Source organism: Macrosteles quadrilineatus, unplaced genomic scaffold (genome assembly GCF_028750875.1).
Source record: "Macrosteles quadrilineatus isolate MER2022 unplaced genomic scaffold, UCM_ALF_1.0 Scaffold_1__1_contigs__length_201487025, whole genome shotgun sequence".
Taxonomy (NCBI): domain Eukaryota; kingdom Metazoa; phylum Arthropoda; class Insecta; order Hemiptera; family Cicadellidae; genus Macrosteles; species Macrosteles quadrilineatus.
The window spans coordinates 2045560-2073428 of record NW_026542594.1 but is presented as its reverse complement, the minus strand read 5'-3'; the positions used below and the strand labels follow the sequence as shown (position 1 = coordinate 2073428).

The 27869-nt window shown below is 33.5% G+C and overlaps 3 protein-coding genes across 3 annotated transcripts in view; 1 reads left to right on the top strand and 2 right to left on the bottom strand.

Annotated features, from left to right (window-relative positions):
• Positions 1–27869, bottom strand: part of LOC129005350 (uncharacterized) — a 73047-nt gene that overhangs the window by 28469 nt on the left and 16709 nt on the right. The window lies entirely within an intron of this gene.
• LOC129004938 (retinol dehydrogenase 12-like) lies at positions 3533–25001 on the top strand. Its single transcript, XM_054433695.1, has 8 exons — positions 3533–3629; positions 5584–5759; positions 7523–7615; positions 17071–17310; positions 18106–18294; positions 20436–20551; positions 23717–23806; positions 24870–25001. The coding sequence occupies exons 2-8, from the start codon at positions 5588–5590 to the stop codon at positions 24975–24977; spliced, it is 1008 nt and encodes a 335-aa protein (XP_054289670.1). The 5' UTR covers positions 3533–3629; positions 5584–5587; the 3' UTR covers positions 24978–25001.
• The window catches only part of LOC129005017 (beta-1,4-galactosyltransferase 7-like), a 64936-nt gene continuing 58032 nt past the window's right edge, over positions 20966–27869 (bottom strand). The window contains exon 7 of the transcript XR_008491795.1: positions 20966–21032. The gene's annotated coding sequence lies outside the window, so the exon portion shown is untranslated. The remainder of the gene's footprint in view (positions 21033–27869) is intronic.

Below are 27869 nucleotides of genomic sequence, written 5' to 3'. Positions count from 1 at the left end.
AAAACCGCACCATTATTTTATGGAAACCCTGTATATATATTTATATATTTATATATACTAGAGGTCGTCCAGTGGTCGAAATTCGACCAAAAATTTGTAATGTACAGACTTCTCTATTTTCGCCCCATACTGTAAATAAAACATGTGATTGGAGTTTCTTCAATTTGTTTTGATTTTCTGTTTATATTTCGTTGTTATTTCGTCACCAGCATGGAAACCCATAAAGCCCATGTTCATTTTTTTCAAATTTCAAATTCATTTTTTGTGCTTATTTCTGAGCCTATTTTAGTTTTTAAAGGGATTCTGCACACCTACAGAAAAATATCTTTCTAACAGTATGCGAAGATTTTTCCTGCGATGCACACGAGCTGAGAAAAAAGGTTTTAAAGAAACATGCTTGCCTATTAATATATAGATATATATATATATATATATATATGTGTCCGTCAGCACGATAACTCGAGCAAAAATGATCCGATTTTGATGAAATTTGGTACAAACGTGTAAACGTACGTTTATTCGACCGAGTTTGCAATCCAGCATGATCGGACCATAAGAACGGGGGTTTACAGGGGGTTTTATGGGGTAAAAATAGGTTTTTCCCATTTTTGACCCAAAAAACATAAAATTTAGCAATTTCTTTCCAGTTTGATCAACATATTTTGATCAAATTTGGAAAATACATTAATTTCTTACAAAACCACAGTACCTTTTAACATTTTACATAAAAAAAACTTTTTTACCCTTCCTGTTGCAGCAAACCTAAGTACTCATTAAACTAATTCTGTTTAAATAGGGAATAAATGTGATATTTTTAAGGAGACATTTTAGTTTAAATCCAATCAGGCAAATGGAAATTCGCTAAGTCAGCAGGTTTGCTGCGGCGGGGGTATTATTTTATTATGACCTTCAAAATGAGGGATCACTCGATGGGGCTTATCATTTAAAATTTTTGAGTTTCCCCCAAAATCATCCATTTTGGGGTTGGGAACTTATGAGAATTGCAATTGGCTGCCATTTCGTACTGAACTGAGATAGAGACCTCTAATTTGCGTTGTTGGTTTTCTTTTACTAGGACCTTCAAAATAAGGGGTCACTCGATGGGTCTTTGTATTTGACATTTTTTAGTTTCCCCCAAATCCCCCCGTTTTGGGGATGAACACCAAGTGGTGGTTATGCCCAAAAAGTACTTCATAACATGCCATAATGGTGTGCCGAGTTTAGTTTTTCTAGTATGGGCCGTTAAAAAAATAACAGGGGGTCTCCACACTTTTTACTAACCCTGTATATAAATGTGTGTGTGTGTGTCCGTGAAGATGATAACTTGAGTAATTTTTGTCTGATTTTGATAAAATTTGGTTTTAACCCTTAGAGTGCCAGGCGAGAAATAAAAGAAACGCTCAAAAAATGCCGATGATTTTTCACACTTTTGGCTCTTTTGGCTCGTTTTAAAAACGTCCGGTTCCCCGGACGTTGGCACTCAAAGGGTTAAGGTGTAAGGAGGGATAAACTTGAATGAGTTCGCGGACCAGCATGATCAGACCATGGGAATGGGGTTTAACGTGGGGTTTTATGGGGTAAAAATGGGGTTTCCTCATTTTTTACCCTTAAAACACAAAATTTATCAATTTTTCTCCAGACCTATTTAAAGAGCTTAACAAAAAAATCATTTAGTATATCAACGTTTTTTTGTACGCTTATTGGTTACGGAGTAAATTTAAAAAATTGTTCATTTAAAATTCCCATGTTATTCTTATGGAGAATATTGTAAAATGTTGTAGTTGGCTTGTAGATTGATTTATTCTATACTAAGCTATTATATTTTAATAAAAAACAAACTTTATTAGTTTCCCTGTAGCAGCAAACCTAGGTACTCATTAAACATAAATGTCAATTTAATGAACTTAATGTACTTGAAAATTTAGTCTATGTCACAAGACTATAACCACGTCCAATGGGTTTCTTGCCAATGAATCTTATATATATTAAAAAAAATTTGGTTTTTCTTTTCCGAGTTCGTTTGGCTCTTCTACCCAATCAATTTTCATGATTGAGGTCTCAAATTGAAGGTATGCACGCACAGATTTGCCATCAAGCATCGTTATAAATGTATCTATAATCCCACTTGACATATACATAAACAAAATTTGCTCCCCATGTATTTCTTATGGGAGTTAAATTTGGTTTCTCTTTTCCGAGTTCGTTTGGCTTTTCTACCCTACCGATTTTCATGATCGAGGTCTCAAATTGAAGGTATATGCACCCACAGATTTGCCATCAAGCATCAGCATATATTTATCTTTATCCCACTCGGCTTATACGCCAAACCAAATCTGTGCTCCCTGTCAAGCTTCGGCATATATTTACTTACTGTAATACTCGACCAAATACCAATCAATGAAATACTGGCTTTCATTTATTAATTATTCAAATTGGACGAGTTTCAAGCAAACGCATGGTTAACAACCAACATAAAAATTATTTTTCATAAGGTTTTTCTATGATTAAAAATGAATAGCTCCAATATTGTTAATGTTTGTTTATATGTTTTATACTCAAAATAACCAATAAATTATAGGCTTTAATTTGAGCTATCGATCGTTTGAATCAGTTAAGTTCAAGATACTCTTATTACTCAATCAAAAATCATAAATTTGATTATATTTATTTTAACGATGTGAGCAGCATGGGTCCTCTAGTATCCATTAAATAACACTAAAACTCAAGAAATAAAATTTAATTTTAAATATAATTCTGTCTCAAATAATGAAAATAGTACAGTCACTAAAATATGGTTGGGTGTCTATATCGATAACTGACTATCCTGGAATGAGCAAATAATTTACATATTTGTTTACTAGGCTATCTCAAGTAATTTTTCTTCTTGGTCGTTCAATGTAATTCCAAAGACCTAGTTGAGATCAGCTTATTTTGCATATTTTCAGGCTGTAATGAGATATGGGTTGATATTCTGGGGAGGGTGTAGAAGAATTGATAACAGTGCTTTTTCCAACAATCCATAATAACAAAATATGAATTGTGAAATCGAAAGCCAACCAGTTATTGTTCCAATCGACTGCTATGGTTTAGAGGTGACATGGGTTGACCTACAGCTTTGACAAATCACTAATATATACACTCCTATAGTAATATTGATAATAAGCCCCTTGCTTCACTGGGGACAGTAAGAGTTAAACTGGCAAAGACTCTAGTATAGGTAGTAAAACCATTTTTTAAATACATTTTTTATTGTACATTTTTTACGTTGATACTTTTTAGTACAGTTGAAATTGAACATATTTCACAGAAATTTGTGTATCATCATCCACTGTAAAATATATTTTCAATTCAAATCTTTTATGTTTTATTTTAAGACATTTTAGTGTTTGTAAATTTTTCTGGTTGAAACGTGATGTTAAACACGTAAACTGTACGTGGCCACCATGTAACAAAACACTGACCTTCTTTTGATGAATTAATTTACATCAGTATTTGAATACAATACTAAGTACGCCAGATCCCTCTTTACAAACATCTTTTGTAGTTTCATTGCTCCAAGGTAGACTGATTGTTGATGAATTTCCTAGTATTTAAGTTAAGTGAGCTTCATTTGTAGAATAATTTTTTTGGTAAGTTTTTTGTACCAAAGCAGTTGTGATGCATGTTTAAATAGTGTAATGTGTGTTGTTTAATTTGTTTCTACTAATCCCATAACATTATATCTGGACATCCTAACAGTCATGCCATTACACATACTCGTCGCGTTTTGTCACCAACGAGTTTAACCAATTAATATTGTATTATTGTAAGAAACAATTTTATGTATATAAAAACGTTATACTTACACATCTGTTTATTCTTTGGTCAAAAAAAAAAAATAAAATCCCATTTAAAATAAATTCACTATAATAGCTAGTTATAATTTTGTATGAAAACAACTTGTAGCCTTGTACTTACAATGTTCTGGACATTTTAGACTTTTCCATCTTTAATTTTTCAAAAATATTTATCGATTACCGGTACCAATTAAATTATTTATTGTATTCAAACCATAAATTCAGTACATTGGAAACCAGGAGTTAAGTTTATTCTTAATGTTCCCATCATTCAAAAATGGAGACCCTGATGATGTCAGATTCTATCTACACGCCTATATCATTAGTTCGTGTATTATCAAAAATTCCAGAAAAAGTGTGTACAGTCAACTTTAAAATCGCCTTAAAATAATAAACTTCAACAAGATAAAAAAACATCGAGATAACGATAAGTTTGAATTTAAAATGATTACAGAAAATGATGTTAAAGAGGCAATGAACTCAATAAAATCAAAAGCTCTAGGTGTTGATAGTGTATCGATACAAATGATAAAATCTGTTAGCCCATATGCAATTGGAGCAATAACACATTTGATAAACATGAGCCTGGCCTCTGGTGTTTTTCCTAAAAGTTGGAAGATTGCCCATGTGAAACCGTATTGCCTAAGGTTGCTGCGCCAAAAACCGTCCAGCATTTAAGACCTATATCTGTGTTACCTGCCATGTCAAAAATAATGGAAAAGATAGTAACTAAACAAATAGCTTCATTTCTAGATGATTTTGATATATTGCCTAAGCTAAAGTAAGGGTTTAGAAAAAACCTCAGTACTTGTACTGCACTGACTAATATGTTTGTGGATCTATTCGATGCCAAAAGATAAAGGACTCTACAGCACATTAGCTGTTCTAGATTATTCCCAAGCATTTGAATCTATTGATCATGAATTATTATTGACCAAAATGAAGTGCTTTGGCTGCAGTGAAAAAGTTGTTTGTTGATTTCGGTCCTATTTGGAGTCCCGACTGCAGGTTACCAAAATTTGGAGTGAGACATCAGATCCGCTTTGCAAATTGTGTGGTGTTCCTCAATTTGTACACGTCTGACTTGTCCAGAAGTGTAGAATATTGTACAGCACACTTGTATGCTGATGACTGCCAACTACACTTGTCATACAAGCCAGACATGACATCAGAAGCAATCCGGCTCATCAATGCTGATTTGCACAGCATTTTTCAATGGTCTGTCATGAATGGCCTTGGATTTTGACAAGTGTGTAGTCAAGTCATGCATACTGGACCAAACATTATGATGCAGGAATTGAGTAAATCTGCTATAGAAGTCACCCTTGATGGCATGAGATTGTCTGTTTGCGACACTGTCAACACACTTCCTCTCTTTTTCTGACCATATCACATCTGCAGTTCAACGTGCAGTGGGTAGAATGAGAGGTCTTAGTAGATTTAAAACTCTACTTTCTTTTGGGTAAATTATTGTATTGGATAGAACATGAAAAAAAATCTAGGAAATCAGCCTCCACTGCAAATATGCTATGCAAATGTTGTTTGGAATCTTAGAAATTCCCAGTTAGTCCACCATTGAGGAGCAAGTTAAAAAACGATTTTGGTTGATAACGCTGCTGTTTAATTTTTCACTACTAGGTAAGTTCATGTGGTATGGTAAAACAAATAACAATAACTATAATAAATAATTTGTAGCAGGATTGTTGTGTGAAAATTCCAATTATTGTGCATATGGTTTGTTTTGCAGAAAGATGGGTCTGATATCGATGTACCTGAGTGTGGCCTTCTACAGCACTTGGCTGTGGGTGCTGTTGATGTTGGTGCTGGTTTACTGGTGGTACATGCGTATGTGGATTGGCTTTTATGACACCAGCACAATGAGAACTGATGACAAAACATTTGTGGTCACTGGAGCTGAAGCTGGTACGATTTTATTGTTTATAATGAGCCTAATGTTATAAATTAAACTACTTAAATCACTTACTATTGATAAAACAATATCAACAAACAGTGTCTTTAGGTATCATAGGGTCGAGTGAAAACCCTTGCATTGTGCACCCACGGCGTATTAGTCAAATGATGTTCAACAGTAATAACTTTAATAAACTTACCATTGATTTATCGTATGAAGCATGATAGTGATTATTGTGCAAGTGAGCTCCTAGTATCTTGGAGTCTCAACAGATTAAATCCCTTGTAAATTATAAACTTGTCTAAGGATTTGGATAGTTTTCTCATACAAGCTAAGTTTAGCTTTAAGGTTAGTTTCTAAAAAGAAATAATGAACATTCCTCAAAAAACGTTTTTATATAAGTAATCCTTTCATACTACATGCCACTGGCCAAAGTGTTATTTTCTTATGACTAAAACTAAGATGGCTATCAGTAGGCTACCAATTTGAATTTGGGTTTGTCCCTGCAACTTGGAGTTAAAGGTGCCGTTTCCTCCAACTTCAGTAACCGCGCTGCTTGCTACAGTTAAGCTAAAGAACGCAGCGCAGTAAGGAACAGATTGGTGTTAAAATAGTACACAGCGCAAAAGTGTTTTCCTACAAATCTACCAACGCAGTTGTAAATTTAAAATTCCCATTTTATTCTTATGGAGAAGTAAACTGTTGGAATTTGCTTGTTTATGAACATATTTTGATCAAATTTGGGAAATGTTTAATTTTTTACTAACTATTAACATAAAAAAAACAGTTTTACCCTCCCTGATGCAGCAAACCTAAGTACTTGTTAAACTAATTCTATTTAAATAGGGAATAACTTAAATGTTATATTTTTAAGTAGACATTTCAGTGTAAATCCAATCAGGCAAATGGAAATTCGCTTAGTCTGCAGGTTTGCTGTGGCGGGGGTATTTTACTAGTATTCTTTTTAATAGGCACCCGATAGACGATGAAGTAAAATTTAAGGAATACATGGTTACCAACTTGGTGCGTAGTGATACAACTTCGAAGCTAACAAAGAGAATGGAGCAGAACTTTAAACTCAGACACACTCAATTAATAAAGTGCCCTCATCAACAGTTAACTTAGTAGCATCACTCAAACTAGGATTCTCAATATTTCTAATGTAAACAATAGCCCAGTTCGGCAGCGGGGTTAACAACTGACAGCACTCGAGGCAGTGCTCCTAATTACACTGCACGCTTCGTGCTGCGCGGTTGGTAGTTAGTTAGCACACCGCATTGCTAGAAAAATACTCCCATTGGTTTTAAAAGGATCGGTGGCTCCGGCAATCGTGAAGCACAAAGCACGCTGCTTAACTGGCTTAAACGCGTCACTAGGAAAACAACGCTTATGTATTTGCTTTGATTACATGCATCAACTGAATATTCAGAACTTATCTTTTATTACATCTATTTCTAATGTACAACATGATCTAACAAAACAACTGTTACATTATTAGCATTTTGCTTTGGAAGAGATGATCTTGATATATTATATTAAGATTATTATATTAAATTATTATATTATAAACGTTTGTTGCAATTTGTTTGGATTGTTTTATAATTAGGTAGTTAAAATCAGTCCTCAATTTTAAAAAAATGAGGTGCCGGAACCTATATTTTTGTCTTTCCGAAAGAGAGGTATTGGAACTCCTTTCCGCCGCGTTCCCTCGCAAATCGAGCAATAATTGATTTTTACTATTATCTAAATTACTATTATTATTACTGATTTGCAGGCGTAGGCAAGGCGTGTTGTGATCTACTAGCAGCCAGAGGTGGCAGGATCATCATGGCTTGTGCTGACACATCCTTGGGCCAAGCTGCCAGAGGTAAGTACCTCATAGAGAGAAACATTTATTACAATCAATTGACATCAGCAGCTGACTGTTTTGTTTGGGTAACTTTTAGGATTACTATATCCCTGACAATGTTAATACGTCCAATACTTATATATGGTGCAGAAGTTCTACTAGACCAACAATATATACAGGGTGAGTTTTAATTGTCCCCCCCCAACTTTTTTCTACATTTTTTCAAATATCAATTCCAGACCACTTCCAAACATTGTTGGGTAGTAAGTACTTCATTTTGACAAGGTAGTCATTTCCGGCCGCCATCTTGGATCCGCCATATTGGATGCAAAATTTTTTTTTCAAATGTAAAGGTGGGGTTGTGACCCATCATTTTGAACTACTTTTTTAAGCTAAACTCAATGCCGCAATCTATTTTTTGTTATCAAGTTTTATTTATGAAATATTGCATTTTTTTGTAAAAAATGTCAATATTTCAAAATCAAAAAATGAAAATGAAAAACGGATCACGGAATTAAGTTCAGATTAAAAAAGTAGTTCGAAATGATGGGTCACAATACCCCCTTCATATTTAAAATAATTTATCACATTTCAAAATGGCGAATCCAAGATGGCGGCCGAAAAAAATACATCAGTCATAACCAAGTGAAAATAGGTCGACAATTGCTGGTAGTGTATACTTATCTTTATCTAGCACTATTTTGAGATTATGGTCTTAGTTAGTAAATGCATAATGTTAAAATGGGCTAAAAATAAAGTTTTAAAAAGCCCTCATAACTTCAGAATGAATCAAGATTTTTAAAAACGGTTTGTGGCATTGTAATCAGGGTAAAAATTTAGTTCGAAATGATGGGTCACAACCCCACCTTTACACTTGAAAAAAAAAATTTTGCATCCAATATGGCGGATGCAAGATGGCGGCCGGAAATGACTACCTTGTCAAAATGAAGTACTTACTACCCAACAATGTTTGGAAGTGGTCTGGGATTGATATTTGAAAAAATGTAGAAAAAAGTTGGGGGGGGGACAATTAAAACTCACCCTGTATAGAGCAGAGACATAGGTTTTTGACGAAAGACAAAGGAGGGGAAAAAGTTTGTTACTTGAACATAAAGTCTTGAAATTTTTTGCTAAAGATGACTATAGGGCAAGGTTTTATAAGGATTTTTTGTAACTAGTATTAACTTACAACAAACATTGGCTTGCCTTACTGACAAAAGTTGATAAAAATGCACATATATAGTATCTTCTGAGTCTGGATCTTGATACAAAGCTCTGAGTTCCATGTTGGTCCTTATTCTTTACATTCCTTGATCACAAATTGAACCAAAAATGTATGGAAAATTTTGTTTTCAAAGACTATCAGATTCTTTCCTGATTTTTTGTTGACTGTCCAGACCTCAGATCCATATGTAACACAACAGGTAAAATCATACTCTTGTAGAGCCTTGGTTTGGTATTTTTAGATAGAATTTTACTCTTTAGTAGTTTCTAGAAGTAACTAAAGAAGGAGCTAGTAGTCCCAAAAATTCAATGTACATTTTCATCCAGTGCTCGATTCGCGGCATAATGGCATTCTGGTACCTCCCTTTCGGAAAGATAAAGTATATTGGTATTAGGAAACATAAAATAAAATGCGTCCCCATCTCAACGATTGATTGATTGATTGAAAACCTAGTGTTTTTTGTCAATGTTCACAAACAAGTTTGACTTCATTGAAATGTTTTTTTTTTCCTAATACTTAAGACAGGGAAACAATTTTTTGAGGGTGGATTGGAGGGGGGGGGTTTCATAATTAATACCAGTAGGTTACAGCTCCGGCAACTCATTTTATACAAATTGAGCACTGTTTTAATCTATTTCTGTCAGTAAAGCAGTAAGGTAAGCCTGGTTGTTAATCCTACAAAATCCTTAAAAAGTCTTATGGGAGTATTTGGGCCCAACAAGAGAACATGGACAATGGAGGATAAAACACAACAGGGAAATAAGATATCTGTATGAAGTTCCATGGTAGCCAAAGTTAAAGCTTGAGATAGAGATGGACTGGGAATGTTATCAGGAGCTGTGCGGCTTTGATAAAGCAAGTGTGGGGAGAAATCCCAGAAAGACACAATGTCCTAAGATGAAATGGAAAGATGAAGTACACAATGACATAGCCAGGGTGAGAGTTAGTGTAGAAGATGCTGAGGAGGACCAGAGAGGCAGATTGTTGGTGAGGCCAAGCTAGTAAATGTAGTATTTTTCTGAAACTATTTTTTCTGAAACAACAAATAATATGAACAGTTTACAAATAGTTGAATTTTAAGAACATATGATTGAGTACAGGTCATAGAAAAAAATAAAAACATCCTAAAAGAAAATTAAAATTCAGCCAAGTTGAATAACTTTTTTACTATCTTAAATTTAATCCAGAGGGAACTTTGTTTTAAATACCAACTGGTGAGGTTGCATTTAGGGTTTTGATGTGGGTTTACTTTGTATAGGCTTTAAGGGTATAGCAGCCTTCAAAGTTTTGGTTGTGGTGTGAGCAGCATGATTATAGATTGGTTTTCTTTTGTCTTCATGTACCACATCAAAACGATGGCCTGTCATTTGAACTCATAACGAGTTCGAAGTCTGGCCAATGTATTCTTTTGGACATTGCTTACACGACAGCTGATAAATCACATTGTGAGTTTCACAAGTTGATCTACCAACAATCGGATAAACCTTGTTTGTTAAATAAAATTAAATGGCCAATAGGGAAATTCTCTAAAAAAACAATTACACACCTACCAGATGCTCAGGCAGAAACCACCTCTATGTTTTTTTTATAATACACACACATTTTTTATATAATAGAAGAACAAAGTCATCCCTTAACTGTGCCTTTGACAGACACACATTACAGTTAGGGTCTATTAAACAAATTATTGGCACAATACCTAGCATATCATATTGTGTTTAGTAATAACAACCTCCATTAAAGATAAACAGTGGTTAACAGTTTGGACTAATCAGTGATCACACAAACCATTGTTCTCAATAAGAACATGAATAATTTATGAAGGCTACTTAATTGTCTGTGGGACTAGCCACAAATGATTCTTCATTTTTCAAAGACATGGTTTAAAAACTTTGTATAGACTGTTAAAATGAAAAAATGGATGATCTAGTATTGTTATAAAAATATATATTTTAAGAACTAAATATATTCCCAAAATTGTTTATTTTCCTTATACAGGATGTTTTTTTAACACAACCCAAATACAGTAGACTCCCTCTTATCCAGACCCCTTTTAACCGGACATCGGTTCAACTGGACTCCACTCGGCTGAAATGACATCTCTTTAACTGGATAAGTTTTATCAGCACATCGGTTTAACCAGACTAGATCGGCAGGAAGTGGTCGGTATTGTTCTTGAGGCAAAGATTTGAGACCAGTGATCACATGTCTTAATACAATGCTCTTCTAAATTTATGTCAAATACTGTATACAGTATGCGTTTATTTGGGGACGTTGGTTTAACCGGAAAACCCGTTACCCGGACTGGCCTCGGTCTTGAGGAGTCCGGATAAGAGGGAGTCTACTGTAACAAGTTGTGAGACACTTTTTAACGACAAAACAAGTTCATATTTTGGTATCCCTTTTTTCTTTACTTCAATGTATTGTAGAAGAATATCTTATCTTACTAATATTATAAATGTGAAAGTTTGTGTGTTTGTTTGTTTGTTTTAAGTTAAATCACGCATTAACTACTGGACGGATTGGGCTGAAATTTGGCATGATGATAGCTCTTATTCCCGATTAACATATAGGCATATTCTTATCTCAAAAATCCTTTCGGGCTCTGCCCCAGTGGCTCTGCAGTTCCCCGTGTTAACCTTATGAGTATTCATATTTAAAGGGAATTTAGTCAGCTGTTTCAACTAAAAAGTTGGTTCTATGATATGTAAAAGCATTAAAAAGTTATAATATTTACCAACAGGCTGCAGCACTATTATTTTTTTGCATTTATGAAAACAGCTAATTTGAACTAAGCAGCAAAAAAAAAAAAAAACTGTGATACGCAATGTGAACTGTCACAGTAGGATTGTTTACAGTTATGTTTTTGTTTTTAATTTCATGAATAATTTGTAATATTTTGATTATATTTAATAACTTATTTTTACTTTCTCCCCCTATACCATAGTATATGGAGAAAGTATTGTTTTCGTCAAAATTTTTGAGTTTGAGTTTTGAGTGGATATATTCGTTTTGGGTCCCCCTGGACCCAAAAAAGTGGTTTTCAAAGTGATGTCTGTGTGTGTGTGTGTGTGTCCGTGTGTGTGTGTGTCTGTGTGTCTGGATGTGTACAGAGCTAGAGACTACACCTGTGGTCCGATTTCGATGAAATTTGGTATGTAGGTTCTAATCCATGGTATCTCCAGGCGTTTTTTTTCATTTTTTTGAAATTTTGATTTTTAATGGGGATTTTCCCATAAAAACCCATAAAAATCCGTAAAAATCGATTTTTCTCAAAAATTGACCAAAACGATTTTGATGAAAATTTAGTATTTTGTAGCCCTTTACATTCTGAACAAAATGGTACAAACCCCATTTCTCTAAAAATTACGGTTCAAAAGTTATGGTAAATTATGTTATTTCCTTATAAAAACCCCATAAAATAACGAAAAATAGGATTTTAGAAAAAAATCCTGTTTTAATTTAACATAGTATGTTATGGTCCTTAAAGTTTTTTTTCATTTAAAAAAAATTTAATTTTTAATGGGAATTTTCCCATAAAACCCCATAAAATAACGGGAAAATAGGATTTTTCCAAAAACAGCCCGAACGATTTTCATAAAAATGTTGTATGTTATAGTCCTTTATATTCTGTAGAAAATGGTACAAACCCCATTTCTGTAAAAATTATGGTTCAAAAGTTATTGTAAATTATGTTATTTTCCCATAAAATAATGGAAAAATCGGATTTTCACAAAAATGGCCCGAACAATTTTGATAAAAATGTTGTATGTAGTCCTTTAAATTCTGAACAAAATTGTACTAATCCCAAAAAAAGTATCCCAATTCCGTATATTTACTCTCTCCTCTTACAGATGATAAAGGTTGTTGACAAACTTATGGGAGAAAGTATGTGTCAGAATGCTGATACCGTTTATTCTCTATTGTTTAGGAGAAGTGGTAGAACATTATGGCTATGGCAGATGTGTAATACTATAGTATACCATAAATTTAAAGAAGCAAATTTTATCAAACTGCGTCCTCCCCCATTGCAAAAGCTAGCTCGAGTATAACTGCAATAAGCATTTTATACTTATATGCCAACCCCAAACGAAGGACGGGTACTCTGCTAGTGTTAAATAAAAGTAAATCATTGGTTTTAGCGAATTTCCCTATAGGGAAGTAGCTATTACCGTAGGTCTCATGGTAAGACCTAGGCCCGGGACCGATTTACTTTTTCATTTTGATGTCCCCAGAGGCCAAAAACACCATTCGTTCAAATTTTTATATATCTATATATAGAGATATATATATATATATATGTGTGTCCATCCGCACGATAACTTGAGTAATTTTTGTCCGATTTTGATAAAATTTGGTTTGAAGGTGTAAGGCAGGATAAACTTGAACGAGTTCGCGAACCAGCATGATCGGACTATGGGAACGGGGGTGTACGGGGGGTTTTATGGGGTAAAAATAGGTTTTTCCCATTTTTGACCCAAAAAACATAAAATTTCGCAAAATCTTTTCAAACCATTTTGTAGAGCTTAAAAAAACAAATAATTTAGTACATTGAAGTGTTGCTGTGCGCCTAATGGTTACGGAGAAAATTAAAAAAAAATGTAAATTTCAAATTCCCATGTTATTCTTATGGAGAATAAGTAAACTGCTGTAGTTTCCTTGTTATGAACATATTTTGATCAAATTTGGAAAATGTTTTTATTTCTTACTAACTATTAACATTTTACAAAAAAAAAACAGTTTTACCCTCCCTGATGCAGCAAACCTAAGTACCTGTTAAACTAATTGTATTTAAATAGGAAATAAATGTTAAATTTTTAAGTAGACTTTTTAGTGTAAATCCAATCAGACATATGGAAATTCGCTTAGTCTGCAGGTTTGCTGCGGCTGGGGTATTATAAATAAGAAGAGTTTTTAATTAATTTAATAGGTGCGATTCCAGTACCTAATAAATCAAATTTTATTGGAATGTACAATTTGTAGAACCCAGATCCGATGTAAACAAAAAAATATACCCCAACCACAGCAAACCTGTAGATTAAGTGAATTTCCATTTTCCTGATTTTATTTTCAATTAAATCTAATTCAATAACATTAGGTTTAACGAGTACCTATGTTTGCGGTTGGAGGGTAACAAAGGGTGCTTTTAGTAAAATCAATTATCAATTATCAATTATTTAAGATGGGGACGCTACTATGTGCGTATTTTAACCCAAATATGAGTGAAGGATGAGTGCAGGATGAGTGGCGCGATCTTGTAGTCTTGTTAGTGACTAAGGCCGACATGTTCCTTAGACACAGCTGTTAATTAGTAGCCCATACAGCTAATGGCAACTAAGGGACCTACAGTTTATAGTGGAATCCGAACCACATTTTTTCTTGTAATTTACGAATTGGTCCAATTATCAGGATAGTACTGCGGATAGTCGTAGTACTCACTAGTGCGGACGTTAATCCACACCAAGGAGTATCACATCCACAGTGCATCCCTATAAATATCCTCCTAGTAGCTGGATTACAGGACGACGCCACCCGTCCCAGTCTACATTAATATAATAGTTAAATATAATAACTTAGTATAAAATAAATAAATTTGCCAAGTTTAATCAAAATATATCCATAAACAAGCAAATTACAACAGTTTACTTACTCTTTATTAGAATAACACAGGAATTAAAAAATTAAAATTTTATCTGTAACCAATAAATGTGCAGAAAAAAACTTACAATATACTTAATTATTTGTTTTTTAAGCTCTTCAAAATGGTTTAGGGAGCAGTTTCGCTAACTTTGTACGAATAAACGTAGGTTTACATGTTTGCAAATTGGCTAGAACTGTATTTTTATTCAACAAATTAAAGAACAATGTAAGTGAACAAATTATTCTAAATTGTTATTACCCATTTTCCATTCTCACCTACAATATGGTGTTCTCTTATGGGGTAACTCTGTAGGAGCCAAAACCGTTTTCAAATGGCAAAGGAAAGCAGTCAGGTGCATTAGAGGAACAATGCCCAGGGAAGATTGCAAAGCAGATTTTAAGGCCCTAAATATCCTAACCCTTCCATCTTTATACATTTTAAATTGCTTATTATACGTAAAAGAGAATATAGACCAGTATAGCATCCGATCTGACATACATGCACATTACACAAGAAATAGCCATCATCTCAACTTACCACTTACAAGACTTACACTTACACACAATAGCTACAAATATCTTAGTATACAATTTTTTAATAAATTGCCCCCTTCTGCAGTAACGATTCCAATAAAAAAATTCAAAACAGTCCTTGATTCATGGTTAAAATTAAAATGTTTTTACTCTGTAGATAAGTTCTTGTCCTTGGAGGTTTTAGATATAAGTTTTTAAATAATTTAAGATCAAGGTTCCTGTTATTTATTCTATGACTATGTTTAATGCTTTAATGATAAGATGCCATTTGACAATGTCAATTGATTTTGTAGAGCTGAAAGACAATAAAAAGATTTGATTTGATTTGATTTGTACCAAATCAAAATCGGATTATTTTTGCTTGAGTTATTGTGCTAACGGACACATATATATTGAACGGATGGTGTTTTTGGCCTCTGGGGACATCAAAACAAAAAAGTAAATCGGTCCCGGGTCCAGCTCTTACGCCTTATACCTTCAAACAAAATTTCATCAAAATGGAATAAAAATACTTAAGTATATGTTCACGGATACACAGACACACACATATATATATATATAAATTTGAACAAATAGTGTTTTTGGCCTCTGGGGACATCAAAATGAAAACGTAAATTGGTCCCAGGCTCAAGTCTTACCATGGAGACCTACGGTAATATAGCTACTTCCCTATAGGGAAATTCACTAAAAACACATCTCGTTATCTTCTCTGTAGCAGCAAACCTAAGTAGTCATTAAAACTTCATGTTATTTAAAAAGGAAATAAATCTGACAACTTTAAGCGAATATTTTAGTATAAATCCAGCCAGGTAAATGAAAATTCGCCTAGTCTGCAGGTTTACTGCCGCAGAGTTATTTATTTATTTATCGGAATGGGTTAATGCATTCACCAAAATTAACATCCAATATGTGCTGAGACGTTTTATGTGGTCCACATTATATCTATAGACCTATAATTTGTATTTTATTAAATTTTCTTGTACCCTAATTTTCCTGACTTATTTATATAGGAATAGTACATACAGTAGGCCTCCTCTTAACGGACCCTAATGGGACTGGACTTATGTCGGATAACTCAAAAGTTCGGTTAATGGGCAATCCCAAAATACTTAACAAAACATAGTGATGTTCATTTGGAACTATATAATCATAATTTTGAAGTCGTACTTGCATTATTTATAAAATAAGCTACACTTATCTCCTTTTTTCGTATTGATAGAAAAATCACAAATAAACACAAAACACGGATAAGCCAGTATAAATTCTTATTTTAATAACTTTAGTAGGTACTGTAATATTAATTGATGCTTTCCAAATCTATCATAATAAAGTACAAAGCTTTTTGTCTGCGTTGTTTGTTTACTGTAGCGATAAGATAATTTTAGATATATATTAAAAAATAGCGGCTGTTTTTAGAAATATAATTTTTGGGATGAATACAAAATTACTTATTCTTAGTCACATCCTGTGGAGATAGGCATAGGCCTATAGTTCTCATCGCCGAGATCAGAGGCGTCGCGTGAACCATAGATTTGGGGGGCACATTGATATGACACCATCCGGGGGCCTGGGGGGTATGGAATAATCCAATTATCGGTTAATGCAAGGTCGGTTAAGGGGGTCTACTGTATTTATTCATATTATGCTATTAACATTGCTGGAAATATGCTTATTTTCCTCCTGACACTATGTGAAGGGGCTAAAGTAAATTTTTACTTGTAAACTTAATTAATGATTTGGATTTTAACTTTAAACTTGGAGAAACTTCTAGAAAAAGGGAAAACTAAGTAGCACTTTGCAGGGCCAAGATGTTTTCAGTACGACTACTATGGCTAAAACTGTTATTTGAAGTACATGGCTTATGGACTGCACAGAGCATAATGGATGTGTAATTGAGTAATGTATAGTATTCTGTATTAACACAATTGAAGTAATAAACTTATAGTCACATAGGGAGTACATATTTAAATGTAAAAATCAAGGAAAACGGTTTTCTTAAAGCATTGAATTTTTTTTCTTAAAACTGATTAGTCCAAGATAGAAAACATTCCTCATGGAGATAATTATTTGACAGATCAGATTGTGAAAAGGACGCTGAATGAGGAAGTGGAGGTGCACCATCTGGACATGAGTTCCCTGGCATCTGTCCGCAAGTTCTCCAAGAAGCTGCACCAGATCACTGACCATGTGGATGCTCTGATATTGTACACTGCACCAGACTGTACACCGTCCGCCACTACAACCTCTGATAATCTCAACACTATCATGCAGCTGCACCACTTCGGACCCTACCTGCTCAGCAACTTAGTGCTCGGTAGGTCGTATATAACTAGACATTCTATTTTCATGTTTAAGGTGATAGCCAGTTTTATAATAAAATAGAACGCACTTAAAATAACAGTGTGCTGATGTAATTTAATTATTTATATTGAATATGCCAACGATATAATCAAGTCAAGTCAATGATCTATTTTCACATAAATGTTTCCAACTGAACCAGCATAGCTGGGTTAACAGGTGAAATTATTGTCAAATTCAATTACCTGTAATACAGTCTAATAGGAAAAACAATTACATGACACAGCAAGTTATTGTTGTGTAACTATAGCACATATTTAATGTATATCAATTTTCAAAGTTTCGACAATTGAAAGAGAAAACAAAGTTTTGACAGTAGCACACTGCGAGTGTCTCATTCAACTACATTCTATTTTAATTAAACAATAATTTTCGACAGCTGGTCCCAATAAATGGGATGCCTACAATCAGTATCTAAAATCAATGGTCATACATACCGGTATCGACATTCAAGATTCCCTGTGTCAATTCATTTTTGTATAGCGTTACCTGTTTTGAAAATTAGTTTAGTTCTTTGTAATTTGTTTTACCACTCAAACCAATGTTTTGTATTGAGGATACCGTCATACGTTAATTTTCTTGGGAGGTCATCTTAAATAGAGTATGTTACCTTTAAACCTGGAGATCCAAGAATAAGTCTCTCCCCATTGTAAAGGTATGTAACCTTTACAATGTCACCTGTTCCTGTGCCATAGTTAACATTCCTGATAAAATGATTTTATAACATCTACAACTACTAATTTCGTTACAGATTTGCTGAAGAAGTCATCCTTAGGGAGAGTAGTGTTTGTTACTTCCATTGTCCATCACTTCAACAAGTTCAGTCTGGACAACTTGAACTGTGAGAAGGAGCCTCTGTCCAACTGCAGAGTGTACTGCAACGCTAGGCTGGCCAACATCCTCACCACCAAGTATCTGGCCAGGATACTGAAAGGGACAGGTAAGCAATACACCCACCTGCATGTACCTTTTTGGCTTTAACAGTGGCGGCAATTGCCTTAATAACTTCTACGAGTGTCCTAAAGACTATTAATGCGAGTTGCGTACACTACTTTACCTACGACCGTTTTTAAATTACTAACAATCTGGTTTTTAATTACTAACAATCAATACTTATAACTTCTTAGAGAGGTTATGTTTTCGTTTATTGTCATTGTCACTGAAAGTGATGCAACGACTTATTGTATAATTAGCTGATTTCATGTAATTACATGTTTGTTAAACTTTGTTAAATAATACGTTACTTTTTCAGAGAATATGTTCTGCTAGCAGCATTCTTACTACTAGGGTGGTCTGCCGTTACACTTTAGACGCATAAATGAGCGAAGCATTACTTAAAGATTCTCAATGGCTAAAGCAGCTAAAAACCTACAATATGTTCCCTTTCAACAGATTCACCGTTTGTTTGCCCGATATTATTTAAGTTCTAAAGAATGAAAAATTTATCTGATAGTTCATTTATTTAGTTAAGAATAAGAATAAGAATTGATAAAAGGTTATTAGACATGTGTATTTGACATTTCGTTTAAACGGTCAAGAGCTGGTGCGACGACCAATATTACGACGTGGCCTTTGAGGCATGCTCAAAACAAATATAGCAAAACTGTTACTTCCATTGATAAACTGTTACATTCCAACTTTAACCTAGGATGAAAGTAAACATTGAAAGGTAAACAAAACAGTTACAAACAATTAACATATGTTTATCTTATTTAAATGAAACGAGATAAACCCATATGTCGAAAACCCAATATAATTTTTCTTTCAACTTACATTAAAATAACAAGCGAAATTGCGTGACCCGTAAAATAAAATCCAGAAGGATATTTGGGAAAATATTTTTTACCATAAACATTGTGCTCAGTATTCTTTAGCTGTTGGCCAAATTTCATATCAATTGGTCAAGCCATTACATTCTGATGCTCTTACAAAGAAGTTACAAAGTGAGGGAAAGTGAGCTTCGCTCAATAAATACTGTATCAGGTACAATTAGGGAAATATTGCATATTTTTTTTGACAACTGAATAATATAGAGAAACAGTAAATTTACAGTTAGATTTCAGCATCGAATATGTGGTCCACAACGAGTTGGGTGAAAAAGTGGTTAAGAGGTTTTCAAAATAAACCAGAAGCACATTTTCATTTATCAATTTAACCTTATTTTGTTTCGTCCATTTATTGAATTGCTGGTATGTAATTTCATACCTTTGTTTTGATTTTGGTGGCAAAATATTAGCACAAGCAGTTTGTGCTCTCATTTCCATCCCGTCAACTTCACTTTCACTAACTGACATTTTAAAATCAGTTTAATCTACCTTCCTTAACTTCGACCAACTTAGGTTGAGTATCAACAGGAACGAGTCGTATCAACAATTAAAATTGTCAACTGATCAACTGATGTTCGAAGCATTACAATTTTACTTCTTTTCTCTCAATCCTTGAACCTCATTGGTCCGTTACCCATGTTGTTATGAGTGAAACTATGCTGAGATGAATGTAAACAGCTGTTAAGTGAAACTTTTCAATTCTAAGAACTAAACTGCCTACTTTAAAAAACGGTCGTAGGTAAAATATATTTCAACACAGTTTTATATAAAGTGCTTCTTGGTTTCTGAAGACACTTGGAAAAACTAAAGAAACATTCTCTGTGACCGGCAAAGCAATGCTTGACATAATTTATCTTGATGCCAAACTATAAGAGTGGGAAGCTCCACAAAAGCCTGATAGGTTTCCTCATGACAAAATTTTGTATAAATATAAAATTTAGAATTTAAAATAGCTCTACACAAGATCTTTATCCAAATTTTATAAATTTATCAAAAATAGTAACTATATTTTCATCTTATTAAGATAACTATAATTTTATTATGCAATTCTATGTTTTGCAATTACCCTCATTGATCCGAAATATATGAATCTGCAAAAATCATTTGTTAAATATGGTATAACCTTTTGCAATAATTTTACTTTGTCAAATCAATAATTTTAATAAATTAATTCCAAACAATGATCATACCAATTTGTATCTTTTGACACATTGCATTTATTAGGTAGTTATATAAAGCACATGGTGAATTGCAGGAGTTACTGTGAACAGTGTTCACCCTGGCATGGTGAGACCCGACCCCACCACCAACCCTTCATGTGGGGGAATCATGGGGATGATTTGCAGTTTGTGGATCAACTTTTTTGGAAGGGTAATTTTATTCCCACCTTACTTTATTCCTACAAGTTTTTTTAATATTAATATGAGCTGCTATACCCTTGCTTCACTACGGCATGGATACGGAGATACACAAAAGAGAGAATACCGTTCTTAAGATCTGCTGTATGATATAGTTACAAATATTACTTACTTAAGAAACCAAACACTTATTAAGACGTTTTTATTAGCTCGCTTTCTTGTCTATTCGGTACAAATTTTGCAATTGATTTTAAACTAACTTCCCGATGAGCCAGAGACTTGAAACATAATTAACAAATGGATGACAATGCAATATTAAATAATTTTATTTTCATATTCTTCTTGGGCTACGCCCCATGGGCTTCCAAAGTTTCAATGTTTATACATTTTCGAAGAATTTAAATAGTCAAATAAATCAACTGAAGTCAGCTGTAAATACTTTAATTTGATAGTTTGTTCAAAGAGGAAGGTACCGGTTCTGCTTCCAAGATATTCTAAAAAGAAACATTTCAAAGTAAAAATAAAACATCTGACAACATCTGATTACAGATAAAACGGTGTTGGTTATAGGTTATGTATTAACAGGCCATATAAATTAAATAGATTTAACATATTTAAACATCAAAGACTAAAAGTAGAAAATAATTTATAAACAAAAAACCTTTTAAATTTACGGCGTTTTTAAACTCACAAAAAATGTATAAATATGTGGAGAGAATAAATACTTGTAAGATTTGAAACGAAAAACGTGGGGCGCATGCAATGGATAATTTTAAAGATGGGTTGCTAATGATAGGAAACAGACAAATTCACACAGTGGTTGTACATCCTGTTAGTATGATTTACATTTATATTTCCTAATTGAGATTAAAAATTGCTAATAATTCAATAGGTGAAGAAAATCGTAAATTAGCTATTGTATGCGCCCCACATTTTTAAAACCGTCTCCAAATAACATTAGTTTAACGAGTACTTAGGTTTGCTGCAACAGGGAGGGTAAAAAGGTGTTTTTTTTTTGTAAAATGTTAATAGCTTAGTATGAAATGAAAGCATTTTCAAAATTTGATCAAAATATGACCATAAACAAGCAAACTACAACAGTTTACTTATTCTCCATAAGAATAACATGGGAATTTTAAATTTACAGTTTTTTGGAATTTTCTCTGTAACCATTAGGCGCATAGTAACGCTTCAATACACTAAATTATTTGTTTTTTTAATCTCTACAAAATGGTTTGGAAAGAAAATGCTAAATTTTTAGTTTTAGGGTAAAAAATGGGAAAAACCAATTTTTCCCCCATAAAACCCCCCATAAACACCTGTTCCCATAGTCCGATCATGCTGGTTCGCGAACTCGTTCGAATAAACGTAGGTTTACACGTTTGTGCCAAATTTCATCAAAATCGGATGATTTTTTCTCGAGTTATCTCGCTAACGGACACATATATAAATATATATATATATATATATATGAATTTGAACGGATGGTGTTTTTGGTCTCTAGGGACCTCAAAACGAAAAAGTAAATTGGTCCCGGGTCCAGGTCTTACCATGAGTACTACGGTAATAGCTTATTCCCTATATGGGAAATTCGCTAAAAGATATATATTTATAAATTGTTTACCATTAATTCTTTTCTTTAAATTAATTCTCTAGGCACCCAAGTACAATACATAAGTGGCGCTGGAATGCAAAGTATACTTTGACTTTGACTCTTTGCTTCAATTTGAAAAGATTCACTTCAACTAAAAGTGAGATCTACTTACTTTGAAACCCCTACTTGCATTTGAAGTCAATAGATCCAAAAAATCTAACAACATATACTGTTCCAATAAAATCAATTACTTGATATCAATGATTACCCCTTTATTAAGTTATTTAACCTATTCTAATTTCTACATTTTTAGTCTAGCCTCTTTCAGAGGTTTATTATATAAATTACAAAGAAAACTAAGAGAAAATTTCAACAACACTTTGACTACCTTTTTTAACCAAACATAATATGGGCTATCCTGCAGTTAGACCATCATAGGGCAATCATTAACCTTGTGTACATAGACTCTAACTATCAAACCTATGTCAGTGATTGTGCCGGAGTGCCGTTTACTGACAAATATGTTAATCACATTCAGTGCTCTCAGGAATGGGCTTGCTTGTGACTCCAGAATATTTCTTAAAAAACACATCTACTACTTTTTAATCTGTATGCCAAAATCTAACAAATTTACTAATGAAATCACTCATAGAAAATTAATAGGTACCTAGTTAGTCAGCTATTGATGTTATGTGTATACCTTCAGGGTACTCAAAACCAGTGATTTATAAACTAACTAGCTGGCCCGACAGACGTCGTCCTGTCCTATTGTGGTTTTATGTCACATGCTCGTTCATTTTCAAGATGAGCTCGTTCGCATGGCTCAATCACGTCCTGGTTGAAGTTCGTTCGCTACGCTCACTCACCTTTTGGTTGCAAATTAGCTGTTCTCATAAATTAAAAATAAATATAGTGCTGCACCCTGTTGGTAAACCTATTAACTCTTTAATGCTATTGAACATCACAGAATCAAATTGTTTAGTTGCACCAGCTGTTAAGATTCTTTAATTCCATTTAAATATGAGTACTCATAAGGTTAACATGGGAAACTCCAGAGCCACTGGGGCGGAGCCCTATTGACGGATCTGCACCAAACTTCACACAAACCATCCTTAAATAATACCTTATAATGCCTGAAAGTTTCATTACAATCTGTCGAACGGTTTTGGAGTCCATAAAGGACAAACATACAAATATACAAACATACAAATATACAAACATACAAATATACAAACATACATTGGATTTTATATATATAGAAGACAAAGTCTGAATCTACCTAGTTAGTCAGCTATTGATGTTGTGTATAGCTACTGATATATGTGTATAGCTTCAGGGTACTAAAAAACAGTGATTTATAAAGACTAAGTCTGAATCTGAATGCTGAGAATTTAAAGATAAGCATTAAAATACTTTCTGACCAATACTAGAATACATTGTGCAAACTTTCTAATCCTCACTTTCTACTAAACATTTTCAAATATAAAAATAATTTGAAAATATGTTTAATGGATGTTACAAAAGTGATTTTACTTACAAGATTTGTTTTATGACTTTAACTATATTTTTCAATAATTGTTGCAGATTATAAGGGAAGGTGCTATGACACCAACATATGTTGCTTCTGAACCCAAACTGGCCAATGTTACAGGAAAACATTTTGCTGAATGCAGGGTAAGATACATTTCTTATGACAAGATAAATCTTAGTCCCAATTTCATTAATGAATGTGCCTTTAATTTATTTGGTAATGATATGGCGAAATGCTATGTTAGTATCTGGTATGAGATATCCCAACTCCTTGTTTATTGTATTGGTAGGGACACCTTTTGTAGATTAGATTGCAAAGAGCAGTCATTTCATTTGTTTGTACTTTTGATTATAGCCATACGGTAGATAAAACCATAGACAAAAAGAATAAATATAGACTGTCAAAGGAAGGTTCCTGCGCCCACCGCTAGGAGTGCCATGTAGTTACGGCGCAAACTGCTGCAGGCGATGACCGCAGGAGCCGTATGCGACCAGCAGACCCTGCAGCGGTGTGCGCCGTAACTACACGGCAAACCTAGCGGTGGACGCCAGAACTTATGCTAACCGCAGCACAGCTGACGGTCTATATTTATTCTATTTCTCTATGATAAAACATAGTCCCTTAGTAGATTTCCCATCCTTATGTAACAGCTAAAGCCAATTTTATTGTTAGTTATGTCTGGTTTTCTGTAGATGTCGTGTTTTGTTTACGATTTGTTTCTTGTTATTTCAGTAATTTAAAACCTCGTTTAACCAAATAAAACTATCTAATCATAAACAATAACTCGTCCACTAGCTATATAACCAAACAGTGAGATAGAAATAATGAGAAATTAACCCTAAAATAATAGAAAAAAATTGTAAACAAAACACGAAATCTACAGAAAACCAGACAGAACTAACAATAAAATTGACTTCAGCTGTTCCATAAGGATGGGAAATCTACTAAGGGAAAATGTTTTATCCATGTTATAACTTCCACTTCATCACAACCACTTCCACATGTTTTATTTAAAAACAAAATTACCAACAAATTAATGTCCATTTCCCATGTTTTAATATGTTTCACCCATGCAAAATCCTTGATAAAAGTGGAAAATTGATTTTTGTTAGGCATAGTGGTAGCTTTTCTATTGGTATAGTATCATCAAATTTACTTATTTTTTTATTCCAGCCACTGTTGATTATCATTTGTTTGTGTTTACAGGTTTCCGGATGTGTTGCATCATTAGCTAATGACACCAAGTTACAAGACCAATTGTTTGAAAAAAGTGCACGGCTAGTGAATTTAAGGCCAGAGGAAAAACATTTTTAAATAAAACCGATTATTATTAAATAATTTAGTATTCTTTTGTTTGTGTATATTTTATTGTGGATTAAGTATACTTTATCTTTGATTTTATTACAGGTAATTTAGAATGTTATATTATCATTGCGTATTAGATACAAAAAATGGTGCCTGTAATTTATCTCATTAATCAATCAGTTAAATGAATAATATTTTGGGCGAACTCACACCAGCAGCATATGAAATTACATTGTGTAACAGAGTAGTTTCTTATGAAACTGTCCAAACTGCTGAGAATAAGTAACAGGTAGTCACACAGATACTGAGGCAGATCTTCAAAAATGATCAGCAGGTAATTTTAACATATTTGTGACATCATCTATCTAGCCATTTGCACTGTTTTTATTTTCCTGACCATCAATTTTAATGGAGGGCAAAGATGCATAAGTGTTTAAATCTCTTTAAAACATTATGAAAGAGTTCTTGCTAAATGGTGCAAGGTGAATACACAAAACTGCAGGGTGCGGCAAAAACCCAATCTATTTTCTGCAGCGACAGGTCGTCTGAGGGGGCTTGTTGGAAAGCCTACATGATGCCATTATCTTTAGTCATAGAGCAGTGGTCACCTAAACAACACGCATTTGTTACAGATTCGTTTAAAAAAAGTAATGATTCAGTCATTGCAACTCAGCGGCATTTCCATGCATTCTTTTAGTTATGACGACATGGAGAGGTTCCGCCGCGATTAGGTTCCGTATGGATAATCAACAAAATTAAACAGATAAATACAAATTAATCTGTAGGGATAAGAAGATTGAATCTCAAAATTAGTGTAACCGAGCGGTGAGACATGTTCAAAGCAGATGCTTGTTTTCAGGCAGGCCTACGAGGACTGTTTTCCACAGCGCATGCACTCTATGGAATGTTAGTTGTCTGGTGTCCGATCTGCAGGTCATTGAAGTGGTTTCGATACTATTTAACTCAAAGATCTCAGTATGTTGAAATGAAGCAATTAAAAAATAACGTTTTTTCAACCTTCTGCTTAAAGTTATCTATTGTTCAACATGGGGTCCCACAGGGTTCGATTTTGGGACCTGTTTTATTTCTTTGTTACATCAAAGGAATGCCCGGGTCATTTCAAAACAATATATTTAATAAAATAAGTTTGTATGCAGACGATGCAAGTTTAAAAGTAATCAGTACATCTGTTTCCAGTTCGGAATTTAACTCTTTGAATTGCCTAAAAACAATAGATGCTTTCTTAAACTATCATAAATTACTTTTAAATTCCAGTAAAACCAACTTTATGGTATTTTCAACAGGTAAACAAAACAATCCAATTGATCCAGTGATTAATTTTAAAAATTCTAATCTTAATCAAGTTACTACAACTAAATTTTTAGGCTTAGTAGTTGATGAAAATCTTTCATGGAACTTCCATGTTGACCATGTTGTCAGCAAAATCTCATCTGGAATTTATGCAATTTATAGAATGTCTAAATTTTGTTCAGAAGATATTTTGAAAAAGCTTTATTTTGCTTTCATTGAATCCGCAATATCATTTGGCATAAGTGTTTATGGTGGAACATCAAAGAAAAATTTAGATAGAATTTTAATTTTGCAGAAAAGAAAGAGCAATAAGACTAATGTTAAATTTAAACTGGGATGTTTCCGTACGTGATCATTTCTTAGCCATGGGTATAATGACTGCGTACGGCATTTATGTTTTCCATACCATTCTTTTAACTAAAAATCTTTTGTCTGAAAGTATGTTACCTAAACTAGGGGATAATCATGAATATGGCACCCGGCATAGAAACAAAATTGCTGTTGGTGCCCATAGATTGGAATTTTATAACAAAAACCGTCATTAGCTGGAAGAAAATTTTTTAAGGAAAATTGATGAAAGTAAAAAATTTAAAACCCAGCTTAAAATATACTTAACACAAAAAGTACTGTATAATTTTGATGAACTGTACAGCTGATATTATGTTGTAAGTTTAAGTAGTTTAAGAATTTTGACGCCATTCAATGTACATACTTGTATGATTTATGAATAAAGTTATTTTCAATTCAATTCAATGCTATCTAAAAGATCTCTATGAGATACAGAAGACTCCCTCTTATCCGGACAGGGGTTTAACCGGACTACACTTGGCAGAAATAACATCTCTCAACCGGACAATTTTTATCAGCACATCGGTTTAACCGGACTAGATCGGCAGGAAGTATGCGGTACTGAAACGACTGCTCTCGTGGGAAAGATTTGAGACCAGTGATCACATGTCTAAATACATGCTTTCCTTAATTTAAGTCAAATACTGTATACAGTATGCATTTAAACAGTCTGTTTTAACGAGTTTTTGGGGACGTCGGTTTAACCCTAGCAGTGGTCAATGTTAGAAGTGGGGAATGGCCAACCCATTTTGGCGATTTTGCAGACCTTTTTTTGAAAATTCTTAAAAATTCAACCGTACAAGTAAACCTAGCCAACCTCATATTCATTTTGTTCAGAAAGAACAAGAGAATCTAGAAATAGTAATATAATAATGATTTAGATAGTGTATTTTTTCTGCAAAGTGAAAAAAATAAAAAATTTTTTTTGAAATTTCAAAAGCGGCCTCGGTATTTTTTTTTCTACGGATTTTTTATCGGAAATTCATTATATATATTTTGTAGACAATCTAATTCCCTACATAAAAAAATATAACATGTTAGGAAAATATTTTTTTTATAAATTTTTGGGGCGAAATATAATAACAAACGGAGAACCGAAAAAATTGAAAACTGTTCAGTGTTAGTTTGTGTTGTAAAAAGTTATATAATATATGTGTATACTAATAATGATATATACATGTTTGTAAAGTTAATGAAGTAAGGAATCAAAAAAAGTCATAAAGTTTATGGTAAAATATTTTT

Bases quoted from the DNA above. Each gene is read 5' to 3' on its own strand.
- LOC129004938 (XM_054433695.1), top strand. From the start codon at position 5,588: ATGGGTCTGATATCGATGTACCTGAGTGTGGCCTTCTACAGCACTTGG. The intron at 7,616-17,070 runs GTAAGTACCTCA...ATTATTTGACAG, and splicing joins CTTGGGCCAAGCTGCCAGAG to ATCAGATTGTGAAAAGGACG. The intron at 17,311-18,105 runs GTAGGTCGTATA...ATTTCGTTACAG, and splicing joins GCTCAGCAACTTAGTGCTCG to ATTTGCTGAAGAAGTCATCC.